General features: G+C 37.8%; 2 protein-coding genes across 4 annotated transcripts in view; one reads left to right on the plus strand and one right to left on the minus strand.

The window, feature by feature from the left end:
• Positions 1-19381, plus strand: part of LOC130215059 (whirlin-like) — a 180725-nt gene that overhangs the window by 84754 nt on the left and 76590 nt on the right. The window lies entirely within an intron of this gene.
• Positions 8179-13050, minus strand: LOC130214752 (uncharacterized). Of its 3 annotated transcripts, none has more exons than XM_056446564.1 (2): positions 11854-13050; positions 8179-8661 (listed from the first exon to the last, which is right to left on the minus strand). In XM_056446564.1, the coding sequence occupies exon 1, from the start codon at positions 12751-12753 to the stop codon at positions 11857-11859; it is 897 nt and encodes a 298-aa protein (XP_056302539.1). In that variant the 5' UTR covers positions 12754-13050; the 3' UTR covers positions 8179-8661; positions 11854-11856. The 3 variants fall into 3 exon arrangements, with proteins under 3 accessions (XP_056302539.1, XP_056302538.1, XP_056302540.1); XM_056446563.1 differs by having other exon boundaries at positions 8179-8669; XM_056446565.1 differs by lacking the exon at positions 8179-8661 and having other exon boundaries at positions 11158-12243; positions 12303-13050.

Below are 19381 nucleotides of genomic sequence, written 5' to 3' on the forward strand. Positions count from 1 at the left end.
GGCTGTAAAATAAAAAATGTGGAAAAAGTGAAGCGCTATGAATACTTTCCGGATGCACTGTATGCTTTAGAATTTTAATTTCTCCAGCATTGTTTAGTTGCATATTTAGAAGACTGAAAACATTAGCCTGAAGTTAACTACAGCTCGCAGCAAATCTGTTTTTAGATGCTCCACTTAATGTTTCTCATCTTTTTTTAAATACATTCCTCTAAGTTTGCATGACTAGTTGAAATTAAACCATGATTATGATTTGGCTTAGTATAGTTATCAAATCACAAAGGCTGTAATTTTATTAAATAAATAGATGAAAACAGAGCCGTGCCCACGTAAGCCAGTGTTTTTCCACGTTCCACATGTCTCCCCTTGAAAATAAACAAGACACTTGCTGTGTGAAGTGCTATGTGTTTTGTTTTGTTCAAGCTTTGAGATCCAGTGTTGTCCCAGAGCAGCTCGGTTCTCAGTTAAGTCTGATCCAAACAAACGTCATCTCTGCATCTGGTGAGTTTGGAATGTTTACATGCTTTTGGGAATGGAACATGCGGCAAACATCTTTCCAAACTTGTAATGAGAAGTGCATACAAACCGGCTGTTGTCAACAAAAGAACAGCTTTAAGTGCTCTTTGCAGATCCCTCTCTCAGCCAATGAAACTCTACGGCTTAGCTTTTATAAATGAAATCATTATGTCAACCATAAACATTATTTTACAGCATTCATTTTTGTTGTTACTATATGAATGTAGAATTGTCTCCGCTTTGCAATTGTTATTAGTTAATTTAATTTGCATTTACCATCCAAATGTAATATTTGATAATTATTTTTGTAATAATTTTATAAGTACTTCATTTGCATATTAATATGATAACGTGTCACTGCAGAGTAATGGATACTGAAGTATGCAGCTTTGTCACCACATTTGTAGATTTTAAAATATATTTTAATGAATAGAAAAAAAAATAAGGTGACACCGTGGCTCAGTGGTTAGCCTGTCGCCTCACAGCAAGAAGGTCGCTGGTTGAAGTCCCGGCTGGATCAGTTGGCATTTCTGTGTGGAGTTTGCATATTCTCCACTTGTTCACATGGGTTTCCTCCTGGTGCTTCAGTTTCCCCCACAGTTCAAAGACATGCGGTACAGCTGAATTTAATAAAACTAAACTGGCCATAGTGAATGTGTGTAAATGAGTTTCCCAATACTGGATTGCAGCTGGAAGGGTATCCGCTGTTCATTCCGCTATGGTGACCCCTGATGAATAAAGCGACTAAGCTGAAGGTAAATGAATGAATGAAAAGAAAATAAATTGAACAAGGTCAAAATATGTGTTTTACTCTATTTCTGTTGTGATCGCCTGCAGTGGAGATCACTTTCTATAGCTTGCTGAACCACAACTCTCAGAGGTTGAGCAGAGTGAACATGCAAAATCACAGCCTGATGTTAGATGGCGCTTAATGAACTTGCAAGTCATAAAAGAAGAGTGAATTGAAGCTCCCCATCAAGTCCCACTCTTTGTAATAACACCTGCCTACTGACATTTTTGTAGTTGCTGCTGCACTTATCTTACAGCTCTTTGTGTTCAGACCCCAATAAAAAAAATCAGCTCCACATCATCTTGTCTCAGTGCATCATCTTCATTGAATGAAAGTGAAACTGTGCTTGACTCGACTGTTTTGCGATTGAGCACCTCCAATCCTGTATATTATAATTTCAGCAGCTCCAGGAATATGAACATAAGTGACAATCTTATTGGTGGAGCAATTTTTGACATGGTGCATCGAAAAAAAACAAAAAAAACAAAGCTGAGGTGATAAAAATAAATAAATTATGACTGCCATTTTGCACAATGTTGTGCATGATCACATTGGCACACTTTGTTTAATCACTGGCGCACTGTATTTAGTCACATCGTTCACTTTCGGAAATAAAGCTGCAAGAGCTGTCACTGGGGTGGGACCTTTTCAAAAGATACACATTTGTACTTGAAGGGTCCATATTGGTACCTCAAAAGTATATATTTGTACCTAAACATTTTAGGAGGTACACATTTGTACTTTTTAGGTACTAATATGTACCCTTGAGGTATTAATAGGGACCCTTTAGGTACAAATGTGTAGCTTCTAAAAAGGTACCACCCCAGTGTCAGCTCATGTACCTCTATTTCCAATAGTGTTGAAAAGCGCAAGTGTAAAGTGTCCCGGTTTGCACAGGCCTTAACTCAATGTTTACTCGCTCTCAAGTTCTTTTAAACATTTATGAGTTTTATACGGAACACAAAAGATACTGTATTTTGAAGATTGGAAAAAACTGGGGCTGTTTCTCAATACCAAGTACGCAAAGTTCAGACCTGCGTCCTTGGAAGTTCAGACTTGAAAGAACGAACTACCGAGGACGCGAGGATACAAGTACTTCTTTAAATGGAACAGCAGTGTACTTTATAATGTCACTTACTTCACCATGGATTCATCAGTTACACTGTACATTCAAAATAAAATTATTTAATTATATAAGCATGGCCTTATAATTAATATTATAATGATATTACAAATCTATATTTTTGATTTAAGAAAATGTAATCATCACAATAAATGTGAAGTGAAATGGGTTATTATACACAGACTCATGTCTTTGATCAGATTAAATAAACTACAATGGACATCATACAAGTGTAAAGTACAAGACGTACACAATGAGAAATAAAGATAAACATAGACAACCCATGTACAACACTGTAACATAATTACAGACATTTATAAAACGTAACAAAACAACACTGCCAAAATAACACACCTGATAACAAATAATAGATTTATAAGACCAAAATCTGTCCATTAGATATGCACAAAATGTATTAAACATCATGTTTTAACAACAATGGAGAGATGAGGTCCAGCGGTACATCCGTGATGGACTGGCCGATGTAAAGCTGCTCTCGGCATGGAAGGTGATGACGAAGCTCCCGCTGACAGGCTGGGGGTCAGAGTCTGCATAAGCTGAGGCACATCGCCAAAGACGCCAAAGATTTATCTTTATAAATAATCTGCCGATTCGAGTTTAAAACAACTACATTTTCACTTAAAAAAAACTCTTAACTTTAATTTGTTACACAACAGAGGAGTATTTTAAAAACCGTACGGGTTTTCTCCTCTGCCATGAGCTTTCGCTGGTTACGCTGCAATGCATTCTGGGATACCCTGTGCTTTGTAAGTTTGTACAAGTCACCTCTCGAAGCAGTCTTGGCAAAAGGGGCGGAGCTTCCGGGAATTTTATCTGTACTTGGCAAGATGTGAACTTTAAATCAGAACAGTACTTCGGCGACAATTGATGATGTTTCACGAGGACACAAGAACGCAAGTACAGACAAAAACGAGAAATTGAGAAACAGCCTGGGTCAGTTGCTACCAGTTTTTTTTAAAACATCTTTCTTTGTGTTCAGCAGAAAAAAGAAACAAACTCCATTAGGCTCGGAATAAGCTGCAGATGGTTAAATTGACAGAATTTTTGGGTGAACTATCCCTTTAAAGCCTCCTGCAGCTGTTGTCACGAAAAGGTACAAAATACTACTGAACATCTACATGAAATATGGCTATATGTCAGCACAAAAAAGGACTCCAATCCATGTACAATAATTGTACTGCACTGTCTCTGAAATATTTTATATTCATTGTCCTCTTGGTTTCCATCCAGAATCGCTCAATCACATGCTAATGTCTTCCAAGCTCGTCGGCGTAATCTCATAAACGCATTCAGAGCACACGACACTGCTAACCAGACCCAATTACCCTTTGTGATCATCTAATTGGCCCCTTTTTGTTATGCTAATTCAAAGCAACAATCACAGATTGTCTGTTTATATATGCGTTTTCGGTTTGCTCCAGTATCGGAGCCAGCTGGTCACTGCACACCGAGCATCACACTCTCTAACATGCGCCGTTTACGACTTGATTTCTCATTCCGCCTCAGATGCTTTATTGGTCCCAATGGAAATGATAGTAAATAAAAAGAATGTGCTGCAGCTCTGACTGAGTGTGTGTGTGTGTGGTTTACATGTGAATTGGTAAGGCCATCAGGCACACATCGGAGTTTGGAACAATTAGCTTTAAGGCCTTTAGAGTCAACGTGTCATCAAAATGGACTCAGGTTTTAATTTGTCATGTAATTCCTACTAGAAAGCACCTTATTTGTAATGGTTGTATTTTTCAGCATGATAATCCATAAATCCATAATTAAAGAGAAAAACAGCTGATGAAACAAGGACAGTCATGAAATACTAGACTAGAATATTACATACAGTATATATAGGCAATATTATAGGCAGGATGAAATGCGTCACTCTTATTTTGTTTCGAAGCAGTATGGCTTTATTATGTTGGCTCCATGTTTTTCTTGAACTCATCAGACTTATGGATTCTTACAAAAAATATTATGATTTAAGACATATTTTATTAACCTTTTTTTTTTCTTAGGTTAGGTTGACTACCAGTTATAACAGCATGACCAATTATTTAAACACCAAATCAGACACTGCAGGACTATGGCACTGAAGACTGAAGTAATAATTTGGTATTATCAGGGTTCCCATGCTTCTTGAAAGTACTTAAAATACTTGAATTTAATGCATGAATTCAATACCTGGAAAGTACTTGAAAACAAACAGGTCCTTGAAAGTGCTTGAATATATAGTGTATGCTGCTACTTCTACAATTTTACTGTGCTGCCTTCAAAAACTTCATGAAAAATAAAACATTCTTAGTTTAATTATCTTAAATTGAAATCATATACAAGAACCATGACAAATATTGCACATTTTTCATCAAAATGGTTTTAATTTGACAGGTTTAATTCATCATGTAATTCCTACTAGAAAGCACCTAATTTGTAATAGTTTCATTTTTCAGCATGATAATGATCCCAAAACACACTGCTAATGTAATGAATTCATATTTGAACAGCTGATGAAAATATGACATAAAATGGCGTCCACAGAATCCAGACATAAATATTACATACAGTGTGTATAGGCAATATTATAGGCAGGATGAGATTCACCAAAGTGAAAAGCGGGGGGGTGGGGGTGGGTGGCCAGTTGGGGGCGATCGCAAAGCAAAGAGCGGGGGGGGGGGGGGGGGGGGGGTGTTTGCCAATCGCAAAGTGATTGAAGTGGTGGTGGCAGTGGTCGATTGAGCAAGAGGGGCACCTCAACCAATGAGGGCAAGGGAACATTGGCTCTTGCCTCCGGGCCACCAACCCTGTGCTCGGCCCTGAATAACCTTATTGTAAAGTGTGACCTTTTTTGTCTTTCTTAATGCATGGTCTTAATTCAATGCACCACTTCTGAAACATTGCAGTAGAGTGGAAGTAAAACTCTTATTGTAGATTAATTATCAGAAATGACCTTTCATGTAGTGTGTAACCTAGCTGATTGAGAAAGAAAAGTACTGTAAAGTTTCTGATTTCTAAGTGTGTTGAAATGCACATAATCTGATGATTCGATATAAGCGGACAATGCCTGGTCATGTAAACTCGTTTTTCTTTATCGTAGGAAAGTGATAAACTGCTAAAGCATTAACCGATTTACAAAACTAGTTATTTTCCTGTTACGCTGATTTCACCAGGCATGTAAACACATTAACCTGCTTTCTGTTGGTTTATCAAAGTGCACATATGTAATTTGTGATAGGAACTCACCCTTATGCAGATTTAGACGTATCGAGTTTACAGTAAGGGAGAAGGACAAGTTAGTCTAACACGAACTCAGATGGTTTCTTGACCAAAAAAATATACAAATGTGTTTTCATGTTGTGCAGTAGAAGTTTAAGTACTACAATCCAACTGACTCTTAAGTTTCCCAGAGCGAATGATTAGCATTACTACAAGGAAATAAACTGATTTATTCATGAATAAGTCTTGTAAACATGATAAACTTGCATTGCTAGTTTGCATAAAATTCAAGATAACAAGTTATTTGAATAATCAGATTTTTGAGAGTTAGCAGCTTCTTGGCGTTCATGCAAGTGTCCTCGTTGACTTGCAAAAGAAAGAAAACAACACAGGCTCATTGGAAATACATCCATCATTTTTGTGATGTAAAACACGCACTTACTTGACTGCGGTTTCTAGATAAAATGAAAGCTATGGGGCGCCATGATGCCAAAAACTTTTGTTCCTTTTCACATAAATGATATTTACAGGCACTATATTATCACAATTATCAATCATCAAGGATTATTTCCGTGCAGTTTTTTTGCACAACACCAAATAAATACCACAATGTGACTTAAAACTAACAACAGCACTTAATATTTTTAATGGAACATGTGTTTCAGATGTACAACAATTCTGTACCAATCGATTATAAAGTTTTAAAAACGTCCATTTCACGCTGACATTTGAGCGCTACTGACCATGTTCTTAAACAGCGCTGATTTGCCATTGTGTTCAAGTGCTCAACAGAAATGACTGTGATTGGACATCAGTTCACCAACCTCACCGGTGTTTACAGATACAGGGACATGGGAGTGTTTCAAAGTCACGTCAATCAGCTGGTTTGTCTATATGCTGACATACGAGTGATCCACTGATGAATCGCAGCTTTAAAACACTCCAGTGTCAAATCAGCAGTGTTTGAGAACATGCTCAACAGGGCTCAAATGTCAGCGGTATCGAATTGGTATTGAATACCAGTATCGTGCAACCCTACTCTCTAGTGGATTTGATATCTGAAGAATGCAATGAAACATAGTTTTTGCTAAAAATGTAGGCTGAGGCATGTATTTCCAGTGATCTTGGTCTGTAAGCCGGTACTCAATCTTGGGATGCCTGAAGCGCATTGGCACTTCATGTCAGCGCACTTCCCACGATTCAATCAACACAGACGAAAGAACCAATTTTAGTTAGGCACCAGGAATTTTAGCTTTACTTTCTGCAGAAACAGAAACACAACTAGGCTTGTAGCAAAATTGCCAGATTATGATCTCAAGTTTCTCTATTGATAGTTTTCAGTCACTTGATTTGTGTGAAGACCTGGCGGGCTAAAAACAATGGGCTGTAATGGCATCTACACTGGGATCTCCATAGAAATGCAGCACAATCCGCTCCTATTTCCATCTGTTTCAAGCTACGAATTTTTGGATCACATATCTACAAAACAGATATAACCATAAACTGTAAATTGTGGACACTTGCGATCCATATACTGCACCCACAACCATTTTTCAATTCTTTAAAAACATTTAATGTTCCTGTTCCAATTATCCATGTTTGCATCACTCTTTTAGATATTCCTCATTGATTTAGTCATTAGTTATGGCATTATAACACATAAGTGTCTCCTTTTTTATTTGGTGGTGGTGTTTTTGCTGATTTCACCAAGCATGTAAACACATTAACCTGCTTTCTGTCTTTTTATCAAAGTGCACATACTGTATGTAATTTGTGATAAGAAATCACACTTACTGCAGATTTAAGCGTATCCAGTTTACAGTAAGGGAGGAGGACATTTAAGTCTAACACACACTCTGATGGTTTCTTGACCCCAGAAATATACAAATTTGTTTTCATGTTGTGCAGTAGAAATTTAAGTGCCACAGTCCAACTGCAGCATTTTGAGAGGATCATACCTGAGTCTTACGTTTCCGAGAGCGAATGATTGCATATTAGCATTATTACTACAAAATAAACAGATTTATTTATGAATAAGTCTTCTAAACATGATTAACTTACATTGCTGGTTTTAGGTTTGCATGTTATTCAAGTTATTTCAATAATCAGATTTTTGAGAGTAAGCAGCATCTTGGCGTTCATGTAAGTGTCCTTGTGTTGTGAAAGGAACACACAGGCTCATTTGAAAATTATCCATTGTTTTTTTGATACCATAAAAACGCACTTACTTGACTGTAGTTTCTAGATGTAGTAGTATGATGGCAACAACTTCCTTTTCACACTAATGATATTTACAAGCACGTTATCCATATAAAGGATTATTTTCATTCTTTGCACAACACCAAATAAATGCCTCAAAATGACTTACACCTAACAACGGCGTTTAGCATTTTTGATGGAAAATGTATTTCAGATGCACAGCAATGTAAACAGCGCCCTCTATTCAATTCAATTCAATTCACCTTTATTTGTATAGCGCTTATACAATGTAGATTGTGTCAAAGCAGCTTCACATAAAAGGTCACAGTAAATAGGAACAGTGTAGTTAAGTTTGTAGTGTTTAAGTTCAGTTCAGTTTAGCTCAGTTCAGTGTGGTTTAATAATCACTACTGAGAGTCCAAATATTGAAGAGCAAATCCAACGATGCGCAGCTCTACAGATCCTGAACCATGCAAGCCAGTGGCGACAGCGGAGAGGGAAAAAAAACTTCACTAAAGGCGAAAGTGAAGAAAAAAAACCTTGAGAGAAACCAGGCTCAGTTGGGCACGACCATTTTAATTTCTCCGCTGGCCAAACGTCTTGTGCAGAGCTGCAGTCTCAGTGGCGGAGGCTGGAAGCTGGCCTCAGCGAAGACTCGTCTGTCTCTGGAGCGTCATAGGAAACAGTCTCATGTTCTCCACTCTTCCATGACCATCGCAGTAGTTGTTCAGGATTCGGCCAGGTCCAGGATATGGAAACCTTGGGATCATCTCGTCGTTGGTCTTGGATCGAATCAGTGACTCTGCATAGTCTGAGGGCCTCGGGAAGAGTATCCCCAGGTGGAAATGGAGAATAAAGAAAATAATTAGCGTAGCTGATGTTCACAGTGTATATCAGCAAGATGCATAACCTGTGTGGAAGCCCCCTAAGTGGTGCACTAAGTGTATGCTTTACTGAACAGATAGGTCTTTAATCTAGTTTTGAATTGGGAGAGTGTGTCTGAGCCTCGGACGTTATCAGGAAGGCTATTCCAGAGTTTAGGAGCTATAAATGCGAAGGCTCGACCTCCTTTACTCGACTTTGCTATTCTAGGTACTACCAGAAGTCCTGAGTTTTGAGATCTTAAAGAGCGAGTTGGATTGTAGCGAGACAGAAGATTGGTTAGATAAGCAGGAGCTAGATTATTTAGAGCTTTATATGTAAGAAGCAATATTTTAAATTCAATACGAAACTTAACAGGCAGCCAGTGTAAGGAGGATAAAATTGGGGTGATGTGATCAAATTTTCTAGACCTGGTTAGAACTCTGGCAGCTGCATTTTGTACTAATTGAAGTTTGTTAATAGAGGATGCTGGGCAGCCAGCAAACAGAGCATTACAGTAGTCCAGCCTAGAAGTCATAAAAGCATGGACTAGCTTTTCTGCATCTGAGATGGATAGCATACTTCGTAACTTAGCTATATTTCTCAGATGAAAGAAAGCAGTTTTTGTGACATGGGAAATATGATTTTTAAAAGTTAAATTGCTGTCTAATATGACACCCAGATCTTTTATAGTAGAACTAACGCTAACTTTGTATCCCTCTAATTGTAGATCGAGTTGTGAGATCTGCTGTGTACAGGATTTAGGCCCAATAAGTAATAATTCTGTTTTGTCTGAGTTTAAGAGAAGATAATTGTTGGTCATCCAGTCTTTAACATCTTTAATACACTCAGTTAGCTTGGACAGATTAGACGTCTCGTCAGGTTTAGTTGAAATATATAATTGAGTATCATCTGCATAGCAGTGAAAGCTGATCCCATGTCTTCTAATAATGTCTCCCAGGGGTAGCATGTATATTGTAAACAGTAAAGGGCCTAAGACTGATCCTTGAGGCACCCCGTATTTTACTGGGCTGATTTGTGAAGGCTGTCCATTTATATTTACAAACTGGTAACGGTCAGATAAGTATGACTTAAACCATTGTAGGGCCTGTCCTTGGACACCTGTAGACTTTAAGCGATTAATAAGGATACCATGGTCAATGGTGTCAAATGCCGCACTAAGATCGAGTAGAACTAATAGCGAGATGCACCCTTGGTCAGCAGCTAAGAGTAAATCGTTGGTTATTTTCACTAATGCAGTTTCTGTACTGTGATGAGCTCTGAAACCTGACTGAAACACTTCAAAAACATTGTTGGTCTGCAGAAAGGAGCATAATTGAGCAGAAACAACTTTTTCTAGTATTTTAGATATAAATGGAAGGTTTGAAATAGGCCTATAATTAGCTAAGTTGCTGGGTTCCAGTTGTGGTTTCTTAATAATAGGTTTAATAACAGCTAACTTGTAGGGATTTGGAACATGGCCTAAAGATAAAGAAGAGTTGATAATGTTAAGAAGAGGTTCTCCTATAACAGGTAGCAATTCTTTCAGTAACTTTGTTGGAATTGGGTCCAATATACACGTAGCTGATTTAGAGCTATTTATAATTTTGTCTAGCTCTTCCTGTTCTATGATTTTAAAGCACTGTAGGTTATTTAGATTCAGAGGCGTGTTTACTGGATCTGAAGTATAAGGCGGTGCAGAAAGTTTAATATCTCCTATTTTCTGTCTAAAGCCTTCTATTTTATCACTGAAAAAATTCATGAAGTCATCACTACTAATTTGCGGTGGAACGTTTTGTTCCAAAGATGACCGATTATTTGTTAATTTAGCGATGGTGTTAAATAAGAATCTAGGATTGTTTTGATTATTTTCTATCAGTTTGCGGAGGTGCTCAGCCCTGGCAGATTTTAAAGCCCTCCTATAGCTGGACATACTGTCTTTGTATGCAATTCTAAAGACTTCTAAATTAGTTTTTTTCCATTTACGTTCCAGGGCACGGGTTGCTGTTTTGAGAGCGCGGGTATGACTATTATACCACGGTGTAGTTTTATTCTCTCTAGTCTTTTTTAGTTTGATGGGTGCCACAGTATTTAAAGTGCTAGTAAAGATGGCATCCATACTGCTGGTTACTACATCAAGGTCATTTGCGTTTGCGGGTGCATTTCGAAGTAGAGAAAGATCAGGTAAGTTATTTATAAATTCATCTTTAGTGGATGGAACAATAGTTCTACTAGGACGATATATCGGAGCGGATCTGCTAATTTCAGGTAAACACAGCTTATATAGTAAGAGGTAGTGGTCTGTAATATCATCACTTTGTGGTATAATGTCTACATCAGTGACCTCAATTCCATAAGACAGAATTAGATCTAGTGTATGCTTTAGGCGATGAGTTGGACCAATAACATTTTGCTTTATTCCTAGTGAGACCAGCAAGTCCGTAAACGCGAGCCCTAACGTGTCGTTAGCGTCATCTATGTGGATGTTAAAGTCTCCTACAATTAGTATTTTATCAGTTTTAACTAGTAAGTCAGAGATAAAATCAGAAAACTCTTTTAGAAAATTGACATAGGGTCCTGGAGGTCTATATATGGTGATTAGAGCGAGAGATAACATAGGTTTTTGCATAGTGTTTGGAAGGACAACATTAAGCGCTAGTACTTCAAAGGAGCTAAACATAAGTCCGTTTCTCTGATTAACATTAAGAATATCACTAAAGATTGATGCAACTCCACCACCACGACCAGTTTGACGAGCCTCATGTTTATATAAGAATCCTGGAGGAGTTGCCTCATTTAAACTAATATAGTCATTTTGTTTCAGCCAGGTTTCAGTAAGACAGAGTGCATTAAGATTGTTATCTGTTATTATTTCATTTATGATAAGTGCTTTAGGTGCTAGTGACCTGATGTTTAGGAGACCAAGCTTCATGAAATTTGTATTTTCACTTTTTCGTGTTTTTTCTGGTTTAATTCTTAATAGATTATTTTTGGAGCACACAGTACGTTTGTTTCTTGATCTAATAATACGAGGAACAGACACAGTCTCTATGTGGTTAGTTAGGTATGCATTACTGTTATTTATGTGGGACGAATAGGAGTCTGTGTGGCTAAATTGTGAGTTTTGTGAATTTTTACTTACTAGTCAGATAGAGCGAAGTATTCTGGTGATGTTGTCCGACAGGAGTTCAGCTCCAGCTCGACTGGGGTGCAGCCCATCAGCGCGGAAAAGCCTAGGACGCTCCCAGAAAAGATTCCAGTTATTGGCAAAGAGCAATTTCTGTTCTTCACACCATGTTAATAGCCATTCATTCAGAGCAAAAAGTCTACTGAACCTTTCATTTCCTCGGCGGTAGGTAGGAAGCGGTCCAGAAACGATGATCTGCGTGGCGGGCGAAGTGCGTCGAACCGTCTCGATCAGGCTCCTGAAGTCCTTCTTCAGGATCTCCGTCTGCCGGAGCCCGGTGTCGTTCGTCCCCACGTGGAGGACGGCGGCACCGAGGCTCTCGGCAGCGCTCAGGATAGTAGGTATCTGTGCAGAAATATTCTTAACTCGGGCACCAGGGAAGCAGAAAGTGCGTACTTTGTTACCTTTGGAGGAAGTGGAGCGGACGTGGCGGACGATTGAGTCGCCAATGATGGCAACATCGCGACCCGTCTCGCGGAGAGGGGCGAAGCGGTTCTCCGTGGGGATCTCGAACACCGGAGGAGGAGACGTTCTGCCCCGGGACCTGGCAAGCACCTTACGCGGTTGCACCCAGGGGCCGTGGTAGCCGGGAGTCGGCGTGAACGACGCCTGGGTGCACCGCGTCCTCGGTGCGCTGGGCCTGGACAGAGAAACACGCGGGGTTGAAGAAACTGGGAGATTGTCGTTGTATCGGACACTTACCTCAGACGAGCGAGTACGGGTTAAGAGCAGAGCCCTGATGCCCTCTCGCTTCGTCTCCAGCGAGCGAATCTGAGACTCCACCGCTTCCAGCTCCAGCTCCAGCGCCTCCATCGATGCCTCTCCTGCACTCAAGGACAGACACGCAAGCGACATTGTACAAGGTGAAGAGCAAAGCCAGAAAGTGAGAAAATAAATGAGTGAAAGGGGTTGGTAGCTTTAGCTGACCAGCGGTGCTAGCAGGCTAAAGCTACAAACACCAAGCGAATGCTCGAGAGACAGAACGTTTAAAAGTAGATTTGTTTGTATGAGTGTGTTAGGGGATTGTTCACCCCAAGTAGGAGAGATAAATATTTAGTGAATGAGGAGGTATTTTAAGATAAAAATGTAAATTGCGAATCTAAACTCCAAACAAACGCAGCGAACTCCAAACAAACGCAGCGAAGCAGTGACGTCCTCTAGTGGATTTGATATCTGAAGAATGCAATAAAACGTACCAATGTATTTGAAGTTCTTGCTAAAGGGTTGGCTGAGGCATATATTTCCAATGAGCAATAGCACTTCATCAACACAGACGAAAGAACCAATTTTAGTTAGGAACCAGGAATTTTAGCCTTGCTTTCTGCAGAAACATAAAAACTATGCTTGTAGCAAAATTGCCAGATTATGATCTTGAGTTTCTCTATTGATAGTTTTTAGTCACGTGATTTGTGTGAAGTCCTGGCGGGCAAAAACAACAATGGGCTGTAATGGCAGCTACACTGGGATCCCCATAGAAATGCAGCACATGCAGTTTCAGGCTACGAATATTTGGATCACATATCTACAAAACGAAACAGAGATATGATCACAAACTGTAAATTGTGGACACTTGCGATCCATATACTGCACCCACAACCATTTTTCAATAATTTAAAAACATTTAATGTTCCTGTCAGAGCCACAATTTGATGATGTTTACATCATTCTTTTAGATCTTTTCACTCTTTTAATCATTAGTTATGGAATTATAACACAAGAGTGTCTTCTTTACTATTTGCTGACAGAACAGATCTATTTGTTCACTTCTCCTATTTATACTTTGACTTTAATGCAATTCAACATGTACTTGCAAATTAGAATGGAAACTGTAGAAAAACCATACAAACTCACTGACAGTTTTATGTTCCATTTATTGGTATGGGAAATGATGCAACCATTTAACACCATCCATAAGCATCACCTTTCTGGTTGGTCTTTCTCTGAATGAATTTTGTAGAAGCACAACCCAGGCGAGTATTATGTGGATAAGTAATGCTAAATCTTATTGCACAACAGTTATCTTTTTTTGGCTAAAAAAAGCTAAATCTTTCAGCCCATAACTTAGCGGTCAGCAGGAGATAATAATGTTTTGCCCACCGTGGGGCATTCCCCTGGGCAAGGCACTTAAATGCAGTAGTTGTTCGAGCTGAGACCTGGAGAAGTTTATTTTTTTATATGGTGGAAATCTTGAGAAGACACTGTTTTCAGCACTTACAGAGGATCAGTATACACACCAATCTGTATACAAGTCAGGCTCGGATTGGTTAACCGGGAGGACTGGGAGAATTCCTGGTGGGCCGGTCTGTTTTTTTTGCCCGGGAGGGCCGGTGTCCCTAGCCTACACTCTCAGCAGTCACATTTTTTTTCATTCATTCATTTATTCATTCATTTATTCAGTCATTCATTCATTTTAACATAGCCTCGCTCTTTTTATTGATTATTTTACCGTAGCTCCACTCTTTTTATTTATTTTCTCATAGCCCCATGAGCAGAATGCAGCTTGCAGGTTAATGATGACAGAATTATCATTCGACTCCCCAACAGCGGAACATTCCTCATCAGCTAAAGATAGGGATAGAGATACGCGAAAGATGAAAAATTCATAATAAAAAGTGCAAAGGTGGCGCTGAAAAGGCCAGAATTAAAAAAGCTGAGAATATTTTTTGTTAAAATGAGCGGCAGCGAGAGTACAACAACACACACTGTAAAAAGTATGACCTAGATCTAACTTATAAAAAGTGAGGCAAGTGGCTGCATCGGACGTTTTAGATTGATACAACTTCCAGCCTTTTTTATATATATTAAACACTAAAACATTGCTTAAAACAAATGCAACAAAATTAAGTTGAGCCAACATATATTTTTTAAAATTACTGAAGTCAGATAAACTTACTTTTTTTGTTAAACCTAACTTATTTATACATTGCTATATGTTGCTATTACTTATTTTAATTAGGTATTAAGAACTTTATTATCTAAATATAATTAACCATGCATATGTCATTTAAAATGAATTCAATTGACTTCTGGCTGTAACCTCAGAAAATAAATCTTCATTTCTATATTCTACGCACAATATACAGTGATTCAAGTAAAAACAGATAAACAGACTTTATACGGTTAATAACAATTAAATAAGAATGGGAAGATGGATTAAAGACTATAACATTTATTCAATGTCAACCAGTGTCCCTTTTAATAGTGACTACAAAACAGGCCATTAATGTGGCTGCACATACACAATACATAAATAAAAACACTAATAATGCCAAATCCTACTGAGAAATCATCTAAGACAACTCAGTAAGGAGATCTGCATACTTTGATGAAGATATTGGATGCATAAGGTCCAGTCCCACAAAGAGTCTCTGATATATCTCAAATAATGTATACAGTTTTGATGGAAGTCGAGGACATCGTTAAGTCCAAACAGGAGCCATCATGCATTTGACAGGTTTGGTAAACCTCTGACAGTCCTATGATTTTCCAAACTGTGTTGGGCTGATGGCAAATTTTTCCCGTGGGCAGCCGCATGCACCTCTGATTCCACACAACTCTATTGGTAGAGAGAAAAAAGAAACAGGAGTTCAGGTGGTTGGTACTAAATAATATTAAATAGCTGAATACTAAATAGCAAATATCTTAGATAAACTACAAGTGAAGTTACAAAAGTGCAATGAGGATGATACATGGATGAAACACCTTAGATTATCAGTTAAAATTTACCTTAGTTAAACTACTGTATTAAAAAAGGTTATATAGGTTATTGTGTACTTACATTATTCCAGGTGTTTTTAAGAATCAAATTCTAAAGAAAACTGTGATTTTATTCAGTGTAACAGTGTATGGTATTTTGGTTGCCTGTCAATCAAGGAATTATTTAAATTTAGGTATTACATTTTCAGTTTATTTTTGCAACTGATAAAGCATAAAAATGTGTATGTAACTTACATATTAAACAGTTTGAAAATGGCGAATATAAAATCTATGATTTAACTGTCATCTTCATTTTGCACCAAACTTTGCATAAGTCATAATACAAAATTAAATAAATACATTGCCATTTTACATATTACATTAAGGTTTACAATACATTTTTGCTGAAGCTACATTTAATTTACTTTTTCTCCAAATTTAATGTTACTGGCAACTGACAGTTCAGTGAATCAGTGTTTTCAGTTAGCTTTAGTGAAAGACATAATAAGAAACTGCATTAGGATATTTTTTATTGTTTGTTCATTGCACACATACAAAAAATCTTCAGATATCAAATGCAATTCTATGGAGCCCACTATTGTTTGCAATTTTACCCATGTTTTACTTACCTGCAAATAATTATAGCTGTAGTTGTACCTAATGTTTTTCTTAACAAAATAAACTAAACCACTTTGGTATCTAAAGACCAAGAAAATGCATTTTAGAATGAGGTGCACACATTTTAAATGGTTCTGTAAACATAAATGTAATTTAAGTTAAAATAAATTATAAATCTGTCATTTATTCACTTTGCAGTATTAACAAAAACTTATAGACTAAATCTCTAAAACACAAACCTTAAGCTACTTGATGTTACGCTAAACACAAACTACTGTTCCATACGTTTCTGCATTTAATATGCATCCTTAATGTGCTGGTAATTATTTAGGTGAGCTAGCCAGGTTAGCGCTAGCAAACTGCACCTACACCCCCCGACCGCCCACCAGAGACCTTGTTAATCCGTTCTGTAACGTTAGTTATACCTACTAAGTGTTTTAAAACTACTTTAACATTTTTTTCTCAGGACTATCACTTTTAATCGTTAGCATGAACTAGCGTTGGTTAGCGTTAGCCAACTTAGCTTTCCATGTGAGAGCAGTCTGTTACCTGACGTTACAGTACAATTTACAAGCTAAAACCTCACCTGCCTAGTGAAGTCGGCAGTTTAGCATGACTTTGCCATTATCATTCGGCTACATTTGCAACTTACCGTGTTAATCAGATCCGCTGCTGCGAGCAGTTAACGTCGACCCTTACAGTTGCTGCGTGTGTCTTCAAAGTGGCGGGCAGTGAAAATGGGGTCACGCAGAATTATTAAAATCACGTTTGATGAACACACCTGCACACATCAACAGCTGCTCAAATAAATTGTCTGTGTCAACTCACTTTTATAACATTTATTCTACACAATAACCACATACAAAAATCTACTCAAATAAAATGCATTAGTTTTATTCAAAATATACTGTTATATAAAAACTGATCTATTTTAAGTAAAGAAGAAGCAAATTGATATTTTTTGGTATAAAACAAATATAATTAACTAGATTGCAATTATTTAAAGTATATAAAACCAACTTTGTGAGTGTAGCACTTTTTACAGTGCATGAAGACGATGAAACTGCCGGTACACTGAAAAAAGTGTTGCATGCAAAACTGTTGCAAACAATTTATTTGTGTTGAATTTAAACAAACAAATTAAACTGAGCAATGTTCAACTTAATTTGTTTGTTTAAATTCAGCCCGAATAAATTGTTTACAGCCACTTAACGTAAAAAAATTGAGTAAATCCAAGGAATCATCTTTAAATAATTTTTTTTAGTGTAAGTTAACGTTAAGCTAGTTAGGAACAGTGAAAAACAACGATGTCTGCAAACCACCGTTTATGGACTTTACAGACTTTTTCCTTGTACTGTAGCTCTTCAGCAGCAGCAGCCTCTAGTCCAGTTTGCTGCTAACAGTGAAGAGCCAGGCCCCGTAACATTACCAAGCACCAGTCATGAGCCCAACACACTAGAATGGGCAGATAGGATTGTCATTGAGTGAATATAAGAATTCAACACACTAGAATGGGCAGGTAGGATTGTCATTGAGTGAATATAAGAATTCAGCACACTAGAATGGGCAGGTAGGATTGTCATTGAGTGAATATAAGAATTCAAATTATTCATGATAATATTAATGAATAGTACATCTGCTCAATGAAAAATGCCCTGGCTCGACAATTAATGAAAATAATGAACAATTAGTGAAACTGATGATTCACCACATTAATAAATCTGACTTAACTTGATCAGAAAGCTAAAAAGGGGAAAAAAAGATGAAGCCATCATTAAAAAAATGATACTGTGGTTAAAAATGTCTGGCAGATAACAGTGCAGTACTTGTTTTATTCTTTATTTGTGTTTAAGGACTGCATATCTGTGAACAATTTTGTGCAGAATATATATTTAGATATTGCAGAAAAGGACATTGTGATGTTTTAAGTGAAGTTTATTTATAAACAAATTTTGAGAGGATCACGTGCTTATGATTGTTCAAAGCTGTTCCAGCTTTAGCTCATGACTAATTATCCTATCAGACAATTCTTAACTCGCTATAAATAACCAGAGTTTTCACATCTCAATATCTTCGTCTTGAAGAAACCCCCCCACTCAATCCTACTTTCCCTCCTTTCAAAGGGGCGACACGGTGGCCAGTGATTAGCACTGTTGCCTCACAGCAAGAATGCCCCTGGTTTAATTCCCTTCCAAACGAGGTGAAATTTCTGTGCAGAGTTTTGCTCGCTCTCTCCATGCTTGCTTGGGTTTTCCCTGGGTCCCTAGGTTTCCTCCCACAGTTCAAAAACAAGCACCCTAAACAATTAATCCAAAATATTTTTAGCCAAGCTCTGAGTACACCTCTTCTTAGCATCTATATCTGATGGGGAGTCATCGAGATCTACCTGAGCTCAAACTCCCCTCTCGCTCTGCAATGGGAGGGAGCCCAGGGCTCGAGGATCTTATAAGCTCAGGGCTCTCTCCCAGGACAGCATGCCAAACAAGCTTTATTATCAATGTGTTGGAGATTTAGCTGCCCTTTAATGTTCTTATATTTATGAAAAATATTTGAAGTTATAAAGCAGCTTTTTCCTTGAAAAAGACATGATAGTGTCATTAGAAAATTCAATTCATTTAATTTTAATCTGAAGGTGGCGAGGGGAGGGGGATGAGATTTAACTATCTTTGAATAAAAATGACAAAGAGACGCAAGTAATTACAAAAATACAAAAATATTTATTTCAATAAAAATGTTAGAAGGTAAATGTTTTTAAAAATGCATCAAAAACTCCCACTTCACATCATTCAATAAAAACAACAATAAGGAAAACCAGTAACAGAAATAAACAAAATCAAAACAACAGGACTGAGGTTCCCACTGACTGGATAAAGTAGACTGACTTTACCCGAGCACACGCTCACACCACAGTGCACTCGAATCACACTATCAAGCACTCAGTGTCCCACAGCACACGATAAAGATGCACCACCACCAGTTTGGAAAAGACTATTTATCCACCGGGAAATGCCTCAGTTCCTGAAATAAATCAAAATTTAAGTAAATAACTGAAAATAATTTATATGCACAACCCAACACCAATAAATAGGTCAATCAGGTGAACAATATACTTTCTATGATCTGGTTGAAAAACACATACAGCTTAGAATCACAGCATTTCATATCCAAG

This window comes from Danio aesculapii, chromosome 21 (genome assembly GCF_903798145.1).
Source record: "Danio aesculapii chromosome 21, fDanAes4.1, whole genome shotgun sequence".
Classification (NCBI taxonomy): domain Eukaryota; kingdom Metazoa; phylum Chordata; class Actinopteri; order Cypriniformes; family Danionidae; genus Danio; species Danio aesculapii.